Source organism: Folsomia candida, unplaced genomic scaffold (assembly GCF_002217175.1).
Source record: "Folsomia candida strain VU population unplaced genomic scaffold, ASM221717v1 Fcan01_Sc001, whole genome shotgun sequence".
NCBI lineage: Eukaryota > Metazoa > Arthropoda > Collembola > Entomobryomorpha > Isotomidae > Folsomia > Folsomia candida.
In genome coordinates this window covers 26,113,746-26,128,340 of record NW_019091193.1, presented here as the reverse complement: position 1 = coordinate 26,128,340, position 14,595 = coordinate 26,113,746, and the positions used below count along the sequence as shown (strand labels likewise).

Below are 14,595 nucleotides of genomic sequence, written 5' to 3'. Positions count from 1 at the left end.
TATTCATTACGATCGCTCTTAAGGTGGAAAAGATTGAGAAACTGGGTTCCAATGCCGTTCCTCTTGGGTTTCGACCTATTGAATTTTTCAACACGCATCAAAGTTTAGAATGGCAGGTCAACTTCCTTCCGGCAGAATCACTTCTTTTTGACAGGTACAGCTGAATGAATGTGCATATTTATTTGCTTGATTTCCAGACAGCTAAATTCTGTCAAATCTTTTTCAAGGAAATTAACTTGAATAAATGATTTTTGTTCCAGCTTTAAAAGTGTCCACTGGCGAGTCTACATATTTGCTGCAATTATATTTCGTGCCTTCATTGCCCCGCTTGGACCTCAAGGGATTGGTGTGGAACACATTCGCAACATAATTTACTTCATGTGCCACGAGGACTTTGTGGGTTGGAACGACGAGCAGCCTGGGGTCCACTTGCGAGCAGTGATCAGCAAACTCTTTGACTGCTTGGGCAAGGGGAAAAGTGAGCAGATTATGCTATTTTTCTATTTATCGTGATTTTATCAATTGAATCTTTTTGCAGTGCCCAACTTTTTCATCCAGTCTCAGGATTTACTGAAAAGCATTCCTACTCAAAATTCTCGCCTTGTCCAAGCCCATCTCAGCAAGTTGAAAGACAATTTGGTAGTTTACTGCATTTACGCTTTCAGGAACTTGACGGTCGTTCAACCAGAGGACACATTTTACCCGATGCCAAATTTCAAGAAGCTCTACAACATCATCACAGTGCCACATGAAAGAGACTTGTTGCAAATTGTACGATGAGACACAAATACACATACATTCGACACTACGATAATATAACGTTTTATCCGATTGTAGAATACTCCTGGCCTTGGATTAGGCGGTATGAGCACCATGGATGACGAAGTTCGCCCAAAGAAAGCTAATCGAAACAAAAAGAAACCCAAAATTGACCTGGAACTATTGGAAAAAGAGGTTTGTCTTAAAACAAAGAAGTGCAAATCACGAAGAATAAATAATTTAGTACGAGCTTCTACAAATACCAAAATTTTTAATTTTCTCGGTTTTTTTGAGCGCAGGATGCTATTGAGGGCGAATTTAGGGCATTAAGCGTGACTCGACCCGTTGAGAAACCAGACAAAATGCAAAGAAAATTGCGAAAAAGACATTTAGATTATAAATTAAAAATGGAAGAAATTGCAAGAGAACAAAAAAATAAAAAGCTTTCGCCGGATGACAAAATCCCACTCTCGGAGAGGAGAAAGTCTATCGATTTAAAGCAAAGTCCGATTATCCAAGAAAAGTTCAGCCCTCTTCGAAAAGTCCTCGTCATCGAGTTCTTCATCAAACACTTTATAAATATGGCCAAGAAATCCAACGAGTTCAGGGCGTATTCTCAGTCAGCCATGTACATTATGCAGGTGGAAAACTTGTGCGCTATCTTGCTCGAAGGAAATTATGACTTTGGTCAAACCACTTTGGACGAAGAAACCATCGAGGAGTACAAAGTAATTAATAATATAAAAATTAGAGTACACTTGTGCACATATTTCTGTACATATTTATGTAGTAATCTTTCTGTATGAACTAGTGAAAGCAATATTCTAATACATTTGCAATACATTTTACAGAAAAAATGCGAAGTGTTACGAGAGGTGGTTGGAAAGGAAATGCGAGATTATGTCCTCGCAAGATTCTCACATTTAAATCTTCCCACTCTCACCAACCACACCCATAACGTTTTCGGAGAATGGAGTAAAAATCGGACATTTCACAATAACTGGGACTTTAGAAAACTGCCAACTCCACCTGGCTCACACGTGGATCCGGCAGAATTCGAACAGATGGTGCAGAAACAACAAACCCACAAAGAATTGCGAAAAATCCCCCCGACAAATAAAAAACTGGAGACGCCCAACATTGCACGAACTTTGCAGTCAATTCAACCTCTCAGCCCAATTCCATCAGAAGCATCATCCGCAAAACTTGCAAGACGAGCGGAATCAATAAAGTTTATAGACAAGCCGGTGGGGATGAAAAAATCGGCTTCGAGGCAATCCATCATTTTAGTGGACGAATTTGAATCTACCGACTTGTAATAAGTGACAGTAGAAAAGATTATTTTTAAAGTATGCGTAAATTTGTATGGAATTTCAATTTAGCTAAATTTTTGAAGTATTTGTTGTGAATGACAGGCATGATTAGATAGTGTATAACTTGAATAAGTGGCTTACATACCTTAATCCCGTGTTCCATGTAGTAGTCCGCGGTGCCCATGCTTCCATAGAGCTTGTACCCAATTTTATGCAGAGTCCGAACACTTTCCAGAAACTCTGCCTTGTGCTGCGCAATTTGTGAATGGTCATTTCAAAGTCAATTATTTATATCATACAGTAAAACGTCTTTCACTTGAAGCCGCTAATAAATTATTGTACCTTGTAAGTTCCAATGGAGAGGAGGATTGATCTTTGTGGTATAATAAACCCAGTGCTGATCATCGATTTTAAGTACGCTTCATACCTTTATCAATTTATACGCATGCATCAATGTCATGAAAGTGCCAACACAGGGATGTATGTAAATTCCTCTCGCAATTAAGGATTATAGATATTCATACCGATTTTCCCCAAAACATGCCACCTCTCCCGTCGACGCCATCTCAACACCCAGCATCACATCCGCCCCTGCACATAAATTACATGATATGGGAGCTGTTAGGTAGCAGTTTATTCGAATTATGTAACTTTTCCGGTGTGCGTTTTAGCAGAGCGTGACGCTGTTCTCGTTAAACGGTGCAATTACAAATGTTACAGCTCCAATAACTCACCTGCCAATCGGGAGAAGGAAAATTGTGCCACTTTGACTCCCACTCGCCCACAACCTGCCATGATATCCACTGCGTCCGCCTTTTCCCCAATTATAACTTTGGTCGCGATCGCCACAAAGTCGTAATCCAAAGTTTTGGAAACAAAAGGGAAGGACCTCGAGACTCTGAGGTTGCATTCAATTACTTTCAGTTCGTTGTCCTAAATTAGGCAGCACATAAAAACAGTTAATGTCAATTTGCTAATTAAGTTAGGCAAACTCATTTCCTAATTGGACTAACTTTGGCAATTAGTTGGATGTTCAATGGGCTGAAATAGAACATAATAAAATTATCCCTCTGTCCTTGTTCACTCCGTATGCTCACGTGCTGGTAAACACTTATGCATAACTCACCCCGTGACTTCGAGGGACCTTGCAATCGAATGAACGATGGACTTGATCTTGGAGACCGTTTCTGTATTCAAGTCCTGAGGAGGAGTAACCTACGCAGAAAACAAAAAACGCATTTTTTCTGTACATTTCAGTCATGGATGTGCAAGGAAATACAGGAACTATGTACTTACCAACGTTGCGTCGCCACTGTGCACGCCTGCATTTTCCACGTGTTCTGACACGGCCTGTTGACAAATATGAGTTAATGATTGAATGCTAACTAAATTTGATGTATTTACCATGCACATGATTTCCCCTTCCCTTGCGACGGCGTCTATGTCGATTTCCTAAATTCATGCAAAATTAGCTTTCCATTATAATTTAATTACGAATTAGTCCAAATATTTATCAAAAGGTGCGATTAGAGGCCATATTTACATACCTTGGCCTCCATAATATACTTGGAGATCACTACAGGTTTATCCTTGTTGAGTGCGGCACAATTGCTCAAGTACTTCTTGAGATCCTGATACACACATTTAAGTAAATAATAAATATTACAGGACTCTTTCGTTATTTATTTTTACGACGATGGTTAAAATGATAAGAAGAAGAAGACAAATTAAAAATGCTCTTGAACTAAAGCAAATGTGAGTGAGAATCGAATTTGATCGAGCGGAAGAAATGAACAAAGACAACGGAACAAGAAAGCATTTTTCACATACAAAACTGGTTCATAGATATTTCTGTTTGTAATGTTTCTGTGGCCATTGCATTTGAAATGTAACGCAAAATACTATTATTTGTGTCCATCCCGCTTTAATATCCCAGTCATCTCGGGTGTTTCATTGTAAATAAATTCATTCATATTTACCTGAGAACTATGAGCAACCAGCATGGCTGCCCCACTCAGGACGTACGAAGGTCGGACCAAGCAGGGATATCCGACATGTTGACAAAACTCTTCCGCAGATTCATAGCTGGTCAACTCCTTCCATCTACGTTAACATATATACACCAAGTAATTTATGCTACTATACGTACGGTACTGTCATGAAAAGTTTCAAACGCTATACCTTGGCTGCAAAATTCCCATACGATCCAACATTCGAGAAAATTTAAAGCGATTCTCAGCATTATCAATCATTTCGGGCGACTGTGAGCAAACAAAGTTACAATTTGGTTGAGAATAAATCTTTGCATTAACATTGTGGGTAGAATGACACAAATTTGCTGACCGTTCCCAAAATATTAGCTCTTTGACGATGCAAATCCATTGCAATGTTGTTCGGAAGCTGGCCCCCCATGGAAAGTATCACACCTTCAGGATTCTCAAAATTGTAAATGTTCATCACGACCTACAATCAGTCAACAACAAACAACATCATTTGACGAATTTAATTACTTTTCTATGTACGAAATACATATACTTAAAACTCTCTTAGATGTTACCTCAAAGGAAATTTCGTCGAAATACAGACGATCGCACATATCATAGTCAGTGCTACAAGATACCGAAAAGTGTCATATAGAGTGGTTCCTTTACTGTTTGTGAGATTGACAGGATTGTACAGCTTACCTGACAGTTTCGGGGTTGTAATTAACCATGATGGTTTTCTGTAACATAAAATGCACATGTTACATATGTGCCTGATTCAAGACCACCATTCGTAACCTTCGCATTAAATCATCCTTTTCTCTGGTTCCAAGTATTTCTATTTCAATATTGATTATGTAAACGTCATTTCCAGAACAGAATTCTCTTAACCCTTTGCATGAGCGACTTTGTCGACTTTCTAGTAGGTTAGGGCACTTTCCTAGCCATTTTATGTTTAAAATTAGAATTGAAAATATAAAAATCTTGATCTTGTTCGTGATAAATTGACGAATTTCTCGAGTCGTGCCTTACTGGTCGTAAGTGAATTGAGTAAAAACTGTGCAAATCTGCAGCATTGCAGTTTTTCTCACACCACATTCTTGCTGCGTTAATTATGAGTTTACTGCATTATAAGCTTTGAACATGCTTCAAACCCTTGGGAGATTTGGTTCATCTACTTTAAGACCTACCTTTCCGAGCCTTCTAAGCTCTCGGATGCATCTACAAATAAAATGCCATTAATTCCAGAAGAACACAAAGTCATGATCATTTTTCGTTGCAATTACCCAACTGCACACCAATCAAACTCGACAGAACTGCCAATCCTGTACACTCCGGATCCTACAATTCATAAGAAAAATTTCACTCGGAGAATTACCAAAAAGTGTGCAAACTTAATCCATTGATCAAGAACCAAATTAATGAATGTGAACTAAACAAAATTGAAAGTTAAATCGTACCAATGACCATTACATAATTTCCGGGAGAATCAATATCATGTTCACTCGCACTGTAGGTCAAGTACAGATAGTTTGTAGCGCAGGGCCATTCTGCTGCAACTGTGTCAATCTGCTTCACAAACGGGAGGACACCTGTGACGAACGGAATGACATTTGTACAAAACAAGTCTTTGATGTTTCAGAAACTCATTTGTGCGTACCAAACTCCTCGCGACTGTTTCTCACAGCCAATTCAGTGCTTTTTACACAAATTGCAATCTGCTTATCGGAAAATCCTAGCTGCTTTCCTTCCATTACTAATTCTTTCGTCAGTTGTTTTGGGCCAAGACACTCCATGCGCACTTGGTAGTTTATCATGTTCCTCATCTTGTGCAAAAACCATTTGTCGATTTTCGTCAGTTCGTACAATCTGTCAATTTCATAGCCTGCTTTGAGAGCTGCAGCGAGCACAAACATTCGCGTGTCAGTTGGATACTTCAACTCCTGTGTGAAATATAAATGAGTGTAACACAGCGTCATTTTCCGCCACTTATCGAAAAGGTCAGGATGTCGATGATGACGACGTGAATTAAATGCATAAATTTTAATCAAACCTCATCCACAACGGGCATTGAGTTAGGATCGAAGCCAAGAATATGTTCGTCCGTCATTCTTAGCGCTTTCTGCATGGCTTCCTCAAATTTTCGTCCGATTGCCATCACTTCTCCGACGCTTTTCATGGAGCTGCCGATCTAAATGTGTATTTAGAAATAAAAACGACATTAAAATTCAGTTCTAATGCAAGGTAAGGTTACATCAGAATGGGTAAAAAAAGTAGTGTCGAATTTACCTTTGTGCTAACTCCTGAAAACTTTCTGAAGTCCCAGTGAGGTACCTTCTATAAAAGGAGAGATTTTATTGTAGGCTTTGTTGCCCAGAATTATTTAAAATAAACCGTTGCAAACGAAATGTAGCAATAGGGTGAAAACACCCGGGATTGTCTTTCACGGTCACACGGTCATCGCAAGTCGAAATGATAGCGATTTCTGAAATCCCTGCCAAAAATTACGTCTTAAACGGTGGGACCAGAAAATTCGACACCTTTGACCGTTGGCGTCATCACCTTGGCGCCGTGACTTACTACGCCCATCCTCAAACTCATCCGTACTTTAAAAATTACAAACACTTTGGCGAAAACCGCATGTCGAAATTTGAATCAGCTCTAAAGTTATCGCGGATACAGACAGACAGACAGACAGACAAGACATTTCCATAAAGGGGTTTTTACCCCTTAAGCAAAGTTCTACATTTGAAACATTCACGTATGCACAGTTGTAAATGTAGTACGTATTTTCTAAATAGAAAGCGCTTCATTTGTATATTTGTATAGTGCTGTTAAAATTTTAGCGAGATTTACCACTACGCAGTAGTCCAGACTTGGCTCAAAACAAGCCGTTGTACATCCCGTGACCGTGTTTCTCAACGTCACGAGAGATTTTCCAAGGGCTAATTTGGCTGCCACATAGGCTAAAATTTCAGAGGATACAAAATATTTGAATACATACGCACTCTGGTTACAGGAATAAATCGCATGTGCGACTAGATAACCACTTACCTAGTGGGTAACCCGTGGCTTTGCTGGCCAGCGCAGAACTTCTTGACAATCTTGCATTGACCTGGATAATCTCACAAATTGCATGATCGTGTTCACTTCTGTAGGACTACATAAACGACAAATTAACATGTTTCTCATCTCACCTCAATGATATAATACTGATTGGAGTTGGGACACAGCGCATATTGAATGTTGCATTCGCCAACAATGTCTGAAAGACAAATAAATGGTTTGTTGGTCAGAATGTTTTAAATATCTGTTTAAGTATTATTACTGACCCAAGTGTCGAATAACTTTGAGAGCTGTGGCTCGAAGCATGTAGTAATCATTGTTGCTCAAAGTCTGGCTGGGTGCAACTACGATTGATTCCCCGGTGTGTATGCCTAATCAAGGTCACAGTTTGAGAAGCGTTTAAATCGTTCGTTCGATTAAATTAGAGAAAGTTACCCAGTGGATCCAAATTTTCCATATTTGTTACGGCTATGCAGTTATCATAAGCGTCTCGAACAACTTCGTACTCGACCTAAAATATATTCACAGGATGCGTAACAACGTGACTTAAATGGTGGGATACGAGAAGAAGAACACAAAATGAACAAAATTACACTTACCTCTTTCCATCCTTTCAAAGACCTAGAGAATAACGAAAGGTAAAATATATATTATGACAGGAGATCATAAGAGATTCGTACACGTTCATCATGTTCGAAGCATAAAAAATTGACACAAAGTAGTAAAGCTGGATGCATGTTTAGTTCAAACGTTTTGATTTTTTACCAGCTTTTGGTGAATTATTGAGACTTTCACACTCGTATTCGGTCATATTTCTCCAACTAATTTATTTGCATGCATGTAATAAACATTGCTTACTTATCGATAATTAGCTGATTTGAGCTGGCCAAGGCTTGAGTGGCCAGGGCTCGCAGTTCTTCATCATTATGAGCAAATCCTGATCCAAGTCCTCCCAAGCAATAAGCTGTGGATACAATTTTGTTCAGTAAAAATCAAATAATCACTAATATCTAATCATGCATCTTACCAGCACGTGAAAGGACAGGGTAACCTAATTTATCCGCAGCTTCCAAGGCCTGTGTGGATCATTAACAACACAAAATTCTCGTTAGTACTAATAAAGCAAATACTTTTGGAACCCAACACTATGAGCAAACAGACTAAGAAAGTAGTCAAAAGTAGCTTAGGATTAGTTTACCTCGTCCAAAGTGCATGCAATGAAACTGGGAGCGACTTGTTCTCCTGAAAATTGTGTCAAATGTAATTAAATAATTCTTCTAATAAAATAATTTTGAGAAAATATCTCACCAATCTCTGCAATTTTCTCTGCAAATAATTTGCGATCTTCAGAAATAATTATGGAATTTATCGAAGTTCCCAACACTCGAATATTGTAGGTCTACATTGTGGACGAACAAAAAAAACATGTAAAAGCTTGCAGATACATACTTTCACCCTGCTGTATAAGACACCCCATTGTTCTTTTTATAACAAACCTCAAAGACGCCACGTTTGTCCAACTCTACTCCACAGTTAAGTGCAGTTTGTCCTCCAAAAGTCAAAAGAATGCCGTCCGGCCTCTCCGATTTGATCACTTGTTCAACATACTCGGGTGTAATGGGGAGAAAGTAAACCTTATCAGCCAAACCTTTCGACGTTTGTACGGTCGCAATGTTCGGATTGATCAAAACAGTCTGAATGTTTTCCTCCTGCATAGCCTTTATTGCTTGACTCCCACTGTAATCAAATTCGCCCGCTGTGGCGAAAGTTGCCAACTTATTGAATTATTACACATTTTTACGCAAATATAATGCCAATGTACAACCTTGTCCGATGGATAATCCCCCAGAACCAAGGATGAGCACTTTCCTTGGTAGGATTCTCATGGTCGCAATCTTCTCTGCACTCGGTGACCTCTCCTTAATGTACGAAGTAATGATGTCATTGATTGGTGTCTGCGGTTTGCGGGCATTGCTGGTCTTGACGCTGTCTAAGAAGATGTCAAACAAAAATTCCTAAAAAAACAACAAAAAACGTTACGTTTAGAGAGACCCTTAGAGACCCTTTGGTTTTATTCCATGCTGTGTCTTTCCACGTTAATTTCTCGAATGTTTTACTACATATAAGAATTAAAACCTAACCGTGTCTTGTGGTCCAGCCGTATGTTCTGGATGGAATTGGACGCTGCAAATAAGAAACATAAATCATATTCACCCATATTGAGCAAATCCCATAAAATTCTTAATTTCAATCACAAAACAATCTCTTCGTGCCTAAAAAAAGGTGCATTCGAATGCACAATTCCTTCGTTGGTGTCATCGTTGGCATTGGTGAACAAGGGGAGCCAGTTTTCTGGCAAGCATTTCGCGTCTACGGCAAAGCCATGATTTTGCGATGTGATGTAACACCGATTCGTTTCCTCGTGAATACAAGGCTGGTTGTGCCCTCGATTTCCATATCTGCGTCAACAAGTCAAATGTTTCATAAATGACATTTCTATGTATGTAATACATCAATATATCGACTGCACAGAAACGTACTTCATTTTATAAGTGTTACATCCAGCTGCGATTGACAGCAGTTGGTGCCCCAAACAAATTCCTATAAAAATGAAATGGGTTAATAATTAAATCAATAAACGAGCAAACAAATTAGTAAAAAACAAATACCAAAGATTGGCTTGGGATTCGGTTTGGCAAGTAACTGCCGGAGTGCATCAACGGTATCTTTGCACATTTGAGGATCTCCAGGACCTAGAGTTTTTAATGACACAATTAAGGCGTCATTTCCATATTCGATTAATTTATTTGTACATTAATATTCAACTCATTAGCATCTCCGGATCGAAAATCATGTTGATTTATTAATCCGCATCTTCCGATGTGCGTCCCTTATTGTTATTATTTGTTATTATTTACCATTGCTAATGAACAGCCCGTCATAATCTTGGTCTTTCACAAAATCATAATTCCACGGAACCACTTTCACACTTGCTCCACGTTTTAACAAGCACCTCAACTGGTTAAATTTCATTCCACAATCAACGACGCATATTTTAGGAGATCCTTTCGGGTTGTAGACGACGGGTTTCTGAAAGATAAACATGAACCGGTTATCATCAGATTAGTCTAGATTCATCTAATCCAAGACTGATTACAGGTCTGGTCGTGATGATGGTGGTGCCACTCAAAAACCTATCGATGTGTGTGTATCTGTTAATACGCGTACTGCAGGCAAAACTAAAAGGCTACCACTGTCGAAATATTTTGAGACCTGGCCTTGGGCTTAAGTGGTTCATTGTAATTTACAATAATGAATGCATGTATGTACCAACGACGACGGAACGGATTGTTTTCACCCATCCAAAGATATCGAAAGAGTCGGCCGCCTGGCTGGCATTTTGTCTTGTGACTATTTTTACGATTTTTTCTTCACTTGTGACAACTTGGCCAAAAATATATACGCGTACGCCTAAAACATGAAATGTTTAGTTTGACTGACTTGCCTTTGTTCGACACAAAGAACAAGTGATGAGTATTTAACAGTCGTCAATCCCGTCAATGCCTGGTTTTAGTCTGGATATTACTTTTCACTTCATTTTCATTCACTCTCAATGAACTACGTGTTTGCATGTTGTATCGTTTGTAAAACGAGAAAAATCGCAAGAGAACCAAGTAGACGTTGATCATGAGTGAGTGAGAACTTGAGTAATTCAAACTGTATGCCATCCGTTAAAAATGTAGTTCAAGGCTGACTCTGTGTAGATTATTTGCATGATATGAAATTTGGCAACCCGTTTAGCCTTAACGTTAACCCTCTCGACAAATATCTATGCTTACGACCTGTAAATGCGAGCAGTGAAAATAAACAACCCTCTGCCCTGCCAAGTAAAAGTTGTTGTAAAGGTTAAGCGCAACATGTTTTACTTTGGTTGAGACTTCGTCCACGAGATTGATGAGATTTGGATCCTTGAAAGGCAGGTCACTGCCGCTGATGAAATTGCTGCACGTCGCCGGCCCATCATCCTCACTCCCTGTTTCGATGTCATGGACCAAGATTTTCCCCAACAGCGTGCCTTTGTTGCGAATATGTTTCTGAAAGGCAGGAATTTATTCATGGTTTACAGTTAAAAATGGACGAGATTAATTTATCCAAAATGTCTATTTCAGACAAAACGCGTAACTATTGATTTTACATAATACAAGGATACCACTATTTTTACGACGTTTGTAAATACTTACTGTGAGTTGACGAGTATCAATGCCGTAGATGCCTGAAAATATTTAAATATATGAATTATTCGCATCATTATTATTTCATATGTTACAATTAGTGAGATAACTAGCGTTGGAGAAATGCTGGAGAAATGCTGTCGGAAGATCACATTTTTGCCTCATTTGTGCCATATGCTTAAATTATCTAACAGTTCACTAATTACCTGGACATTTTTGCTCTTCCATCCAAGTGGACAACGTCTTGACCGCATCCCAATGACTTGGCTCTGAAAACACACGAACATGCCAACATCGTTTTGAGGTTTAGGTTAAGTAGGTGGTTATGAAGTCATTATATTTTGCTCATAACAAAACTCGCAAATCCGGACAGATAAGTAGAAGATCCTCACCTAAACAAACTTCTCCCACGACGAGGCCGGCTGCCCAGATTTTCCGGGACTCAAAATTCCTGAAAGTGATACAATTTCATATGTAGTGACTATCTACAATAGCACATATTTTAATTTAATGCTACAATCTATACACTGTAAAGCTATGACACATCAGCGAAAAAAGCCAACATGTCTTCCGGGCAGTTTACCGTATAAAGTGAAATCTTGCGAAACCTCAGCATATGTACATATCTGTACCAATTATGCATAATTATTTACTACGTACCTTGGAATACCATGCTCATCAACGTCCGACCCCGGAACGCCATAGTTGCCAATCATGGGATACGTGAGAACCAAAATTTGTTGGCAATAGGAGGGATCTGTCAAGGATTCTGGATATCCAACCATCCCAGTTTGGAATACTACACACAAATAACCATAAAAAATGACCCACTTTCAATTTTTTCTTACTCGTAAGGATCACGCCTTCTATTTCTAGAGCCTTCAAGCTGTCAAAATGCAGCCAATACGGGAAATATTGTAGCTCTTTCTTACCAACTTCGCCAGGTACGGAGACCGTTGCCCCAAAAACAAATCCTCGAAATTCAGTCCCATCCTCAAGAACCAACGTTGCCTTCCGTTCCTTCGACAGTCCATGAGCGGCTGTCCCGATTGCATAGCACACCATTTTCAGGGATTATTAATTATTAAGGGAATGATCCTGATATAAGAAGCCGGCTGGATGATGCTGATGGTAAATACAGTTGATAGTCTTGGAAGTTGTCAAAGTTCTTAAAATGTGTATAAATCTACACAAAATTGCTGCGCACAAATAAAAAATCAACGTTGATTAGTTATATTATTATTCAGAGTTGAATAAATAACTGTACTAATTGCCAGTCCTAGACAGACTGGAACTCTGCTATAGTCCAGTCGGTTATTTATCTGGTTATGTCTAAGAAAAGTGGCGATAAAATGTAATGTAGAGAGGTACGAGTAAAAAAGTCGCGTTAAAAGCATAACTTAAAACATTAATCAGGTCATTTCCAGTAATCATGTTACAAATCCTCATGTAGCAAGCACTCCATGTTTTTTATTTGACATCGTGTTTATCCAGTTGAAAGTCGTAATTATAATCACCCATTGTGCATGCGGGGAAAATACTGCAAATTTTAAGTGGTTCGGCGTCATTCGATGCTTTTATAGTTATTATTGGACCTGTCTGGAGTAATTAAGAACAAATCGTATAAAGAAGATAGGTAGATAGGTTTTAACCAAAGTGTGCAAGTATCTATGTAATACAAGTTATTGAGAAAATGATGAGTTTATATGTGTAGTCACAGATTTTGTGAATTAGCATTTGATTGACACCATGTCGTCAGAATGGCAAGTTGAAAGTTCACTGATCCATGTAGGTGAATGCCTAATTTTAAATCTAAAGTCCATCTAATTGATGATGGACGTACTATCAGCAAATGGATCCGGTTCAAATCAGACGACAGCGTGCATTGTGCGCAGAGAGTTGAGCCACTAATATCAGCGTGTACGAAGTATTAAAATATGGAAGAGTTAAAAAGCTCAAGAGATAAAACAAAATTAATGATCAGACTCGTATGAACTCGTAATACGATAAAATGCAAATGTCTACGGACAGCCTGGGTTCAAACCCAAATAAAGTCGCTGAAATCTTGAGACGACGAAGGTCTAATTTCGTCCTTAATCTTAACTTTGACTGAATTGCATAATAATGACTCGATTGATAACAGCACATCATAAAGTTGAGCACCAGTTGTTACTCTGTCACGCCTTGCGTGATACACATTCTGTATTCTACAAATGTTTGTACATCTCTCTTACAAGCAAATCATTATTATTCGGAGTTCCATCTTTTCTTCTCCATTAAATGCGTCGCCTCAGTCACTTCCGCCAAGGTCATCTGATGGGACCTGGTGCTCTTTGTGTGCACACATGCATACACCCAGATGTACAGATATTCTTATCCAAATGTTTACTTATCATTAAAACCACAATGTTGGTCGGCATAATTAAATGTTGGCAACCATCGAAATGTCGATCCACACTGCATGCAATATAAAAAAACCTTGCATGCTGTGTTAATCGGTGCGACAATTGTCTCTCCACGTGGAAATGATACCATTTTCCATGTTTGCACTTGGGGTAATGCCAATGGAAATTCATTTTAATGGAAACTTACATCGTCTAATTTTAAATTCGACTGTTCATGTTTTCACCGAGTGAGGTAAATAATTAGTGTTGGGGAAATACCACGCAAGGAATAAGGTAGCATTTTTGCCTCATTCCTATGTTCTGTTCAGATCATAAGCTAATGGCTCATTAATGGAAAAGATACATTATGAACACAGTCGCGTTTAACTAACATGCATGAGTCTGAGAGACCAGAAGCCTGGATCAGAATAATAGCTATGTACATACAAAAGTAAACCAGGTTACCATCGGAAATATTGCAGATAATCTACTTAATAGGAAGGAGGGGACAAGGAAGTCAAAAAACCTTAGAATTTATGCATACACAAATCCCATGCAGACATTTGACATCTGATTCTTTGCATTTTGACACTTTTAATGGATCTACAAAATGGTTAGACAAATAATGTTTCCAACTTACCTAATAATAATGCAAGCAAAAATCGATACAAGCCTCATACCAAACGGAAGCTGTAGTTGAATGACTTATGTGTGATTGCAATGTCTGCAGTGTCAGTCTTGCAAAAAAAAGTTTTCAAATATACAAACGTATCGTCTAAAAATGGAGAACGGGATGAATGTGATGATTGTAATTTGGTGTGGAGACGATAAGAAGGAAAACAGATTGACACATTTAAGT

The 14,595-nt window shown here is 38.7% G+C and overlaps 2 protein-coding genes across 4 annotated transcripts in view; one reads left to right on the top strand and one right to left on the bottom strand.

Annotated features, from left to right (window-relative positions):
- LOC110863060 overlaps window positions 1-2,434 on the top strand; it is a 6,414-nt gene extending 3,980 nt beyond the window's left edge. For both annotated transcript variants that reach the window (XM_035856934.1, XM_022112285.2), the window contains exons 9-14: window positions 24-154; window positions 261-478; window positions 539-771; window positions 838-954; window positions 1,059-1,487; window positions 1,611-2,434. In XM_035856934.1, coding sequence (XP_035712827.1) covers window positions 24-154; window positions 261-478; window positions 539-771; window positions 838-954; window positions 1,059-1,487; window positions 1,611-2,078 — 1,596 coding nt within the window. In that variant the 3' untranslated portion in view covers window positions 2,079-2,434. The remainder of the gene's footprint in view (window positions 1-23; window positions 155-260; window positions 479-538; window positions 772-837; window positions 955-1,058; window positions 1,488-1,610) is intronic.
- LOC110863058 (CAD protein) overlaps window positions 1-14,595 on the bottom strand; it is a 25,278-nt gene extending 10,683 nt beyond the window's left edge. The window contains exons 1-44 of one of the 2 annotated variants that reach the window (XM_022112283.2): window positions 14,377-14,595; window positions 12,285-12,551; window positions 12,013-12,151; window positions 11,745-11,803; window positions 11,559-11,621; window positions 11,362-11,393; window positions 11,047-11,214; window positions 10,039-10,210; window positions 9,790-9,873; window positions 9,661-9,721; window positions 9,394-9,579; window positions 9,262-9,304; window positions 8,946-9,135; window positions 8,617-8,876; window positions 8,429-8,519; window positions 8,319-8,362; window positions 8,148-8,196; window positions 7,979-8,084; window positions 7,720-7,741; window positions 7,556-7,631; window positions 7,387-7,491; window positions 7,252-7,319; window positions 7,109-7,169; window positions 6,911-7,020; window positions 6,344-6,391; window positions 6,108-6,245; window positions 5,715-5,997; window positions 5,515-5,646; window positions 5,341-5,395; window positions 5,245-5,275; window positions 4,757-4,794; window positions 4,630-4,681; window positions 4,416-4,535; window positions 4,254-4,333; window positions 4,052-4,175; window positions 3,620-3,703; window positions 3,477-3,524; window positions 3,369-3,422; window positions 3,199-3,287; window positions 3,086-3,113; window positions 2,807-3,005; window positions 2,597-2,663; window positions 2,415-2,499; window positions 2,218-2,322 (exon numbers count right to left, since the gene is read on the bottom strand). In XM_022112283.2, the coding sequence (XP_021967975.1) occupies window positions 2,218-2,322; window positions 2,415-2,499; window positions 2,597-2,663; window positions 2,807-3,005; window positions 3,086-3,113; window positions 3,199-3,287; window positions 3,369-3,422; window positions 3,477-3,524; window positions 3,620-3,703; window positions 4,052-4,175; window positions 4,254-4,333; window positions 4,416-4,535; window positions 4,630-4,681; window positions 4,757-4,794; window positions 5,245-5,275; window positions 5,341-5,395; window positions 5,515-5,646; window positions 5,715-5,997; window positions 6,108-6,245; window positions 6,344-6,391; window positions 6,911-7,020; window positions 7,109-7,169; window positions 7,252-7,319; window positions 7,387-7,491; window positions 7,556-7,631; window positions 7,720-7,741; window positions 7,979-8,084; window positions 8,148-8,196; window positions 8,319-8,362; window positions 8,429-8,519; window positions 8,617-8,876; window positions 8,946-9,135; window positions 9,262-9,304; window positions 9,394-9,579; window positions 9,661-9,721; window positions 9,790-9,873; window positions 10,039-10,210; window positions 11,047-11,214; window positions 11,362-11,393; window positions 11,559-11,621; window positions 11,745-11,803; window positions 12,013-12,151; window positions 12,285-12,417 (4,182 nt within the window). In that variant the 5' untranslated portion in view covers window positions 12,418-12,551; window positions 14,377-14,595. Of the gene's footprint in view, window positions 1-2,217; window positions 2,323-2,414; window positions 2,500-2,596; window positions 2,664-2,806; window positions 3,006-3,085; window positions 3,114-3,198; window positions 3,288-3,368; window positions 3,423-3,476; window positions 3,525-3,619; window positions 3,704-4,051; window positions 4,176-4,253; window positions 4,334-4,415; window positions 4,536-4,629; window positions 4,682-4,756; window positions 4,795-5,244; window positions 5,276-5,340; window positions 5,396-5,514; window positions 5,647-5,714; window positions 5,998-6,107; window positions 6,246-6,343; window positions 6,392-6,910; window positions 7,021-7,108; window positions 7,170-7,251; window positions 7,320-7,386; window positions 7,492-7,555; window positions 7,632-7,719; window positions 7,742-7,978; window positions 8,085-8,147; window positions 8,197-8,318; window positions 8,363-8,428; window positions 8,520-8,616; window positions 8,877-8,945; window positions 9,136-9,261; window positions 9,305-9,393; window positions 9,580-9,660; window positions 9,722-9,789; window positions 9,874-10,038; window positions 10,211-11,046; window positions 11,215-11,361; window positions 11,394-11,558; window positions 11,622-11,744; window positions 11,804-12,012; window positions 12,152-12,284; window positions 12,640-14,376 lie in introns of those variants that run through there. The other variant, XM_022112284.2, reaches the window with a different exon arrangement.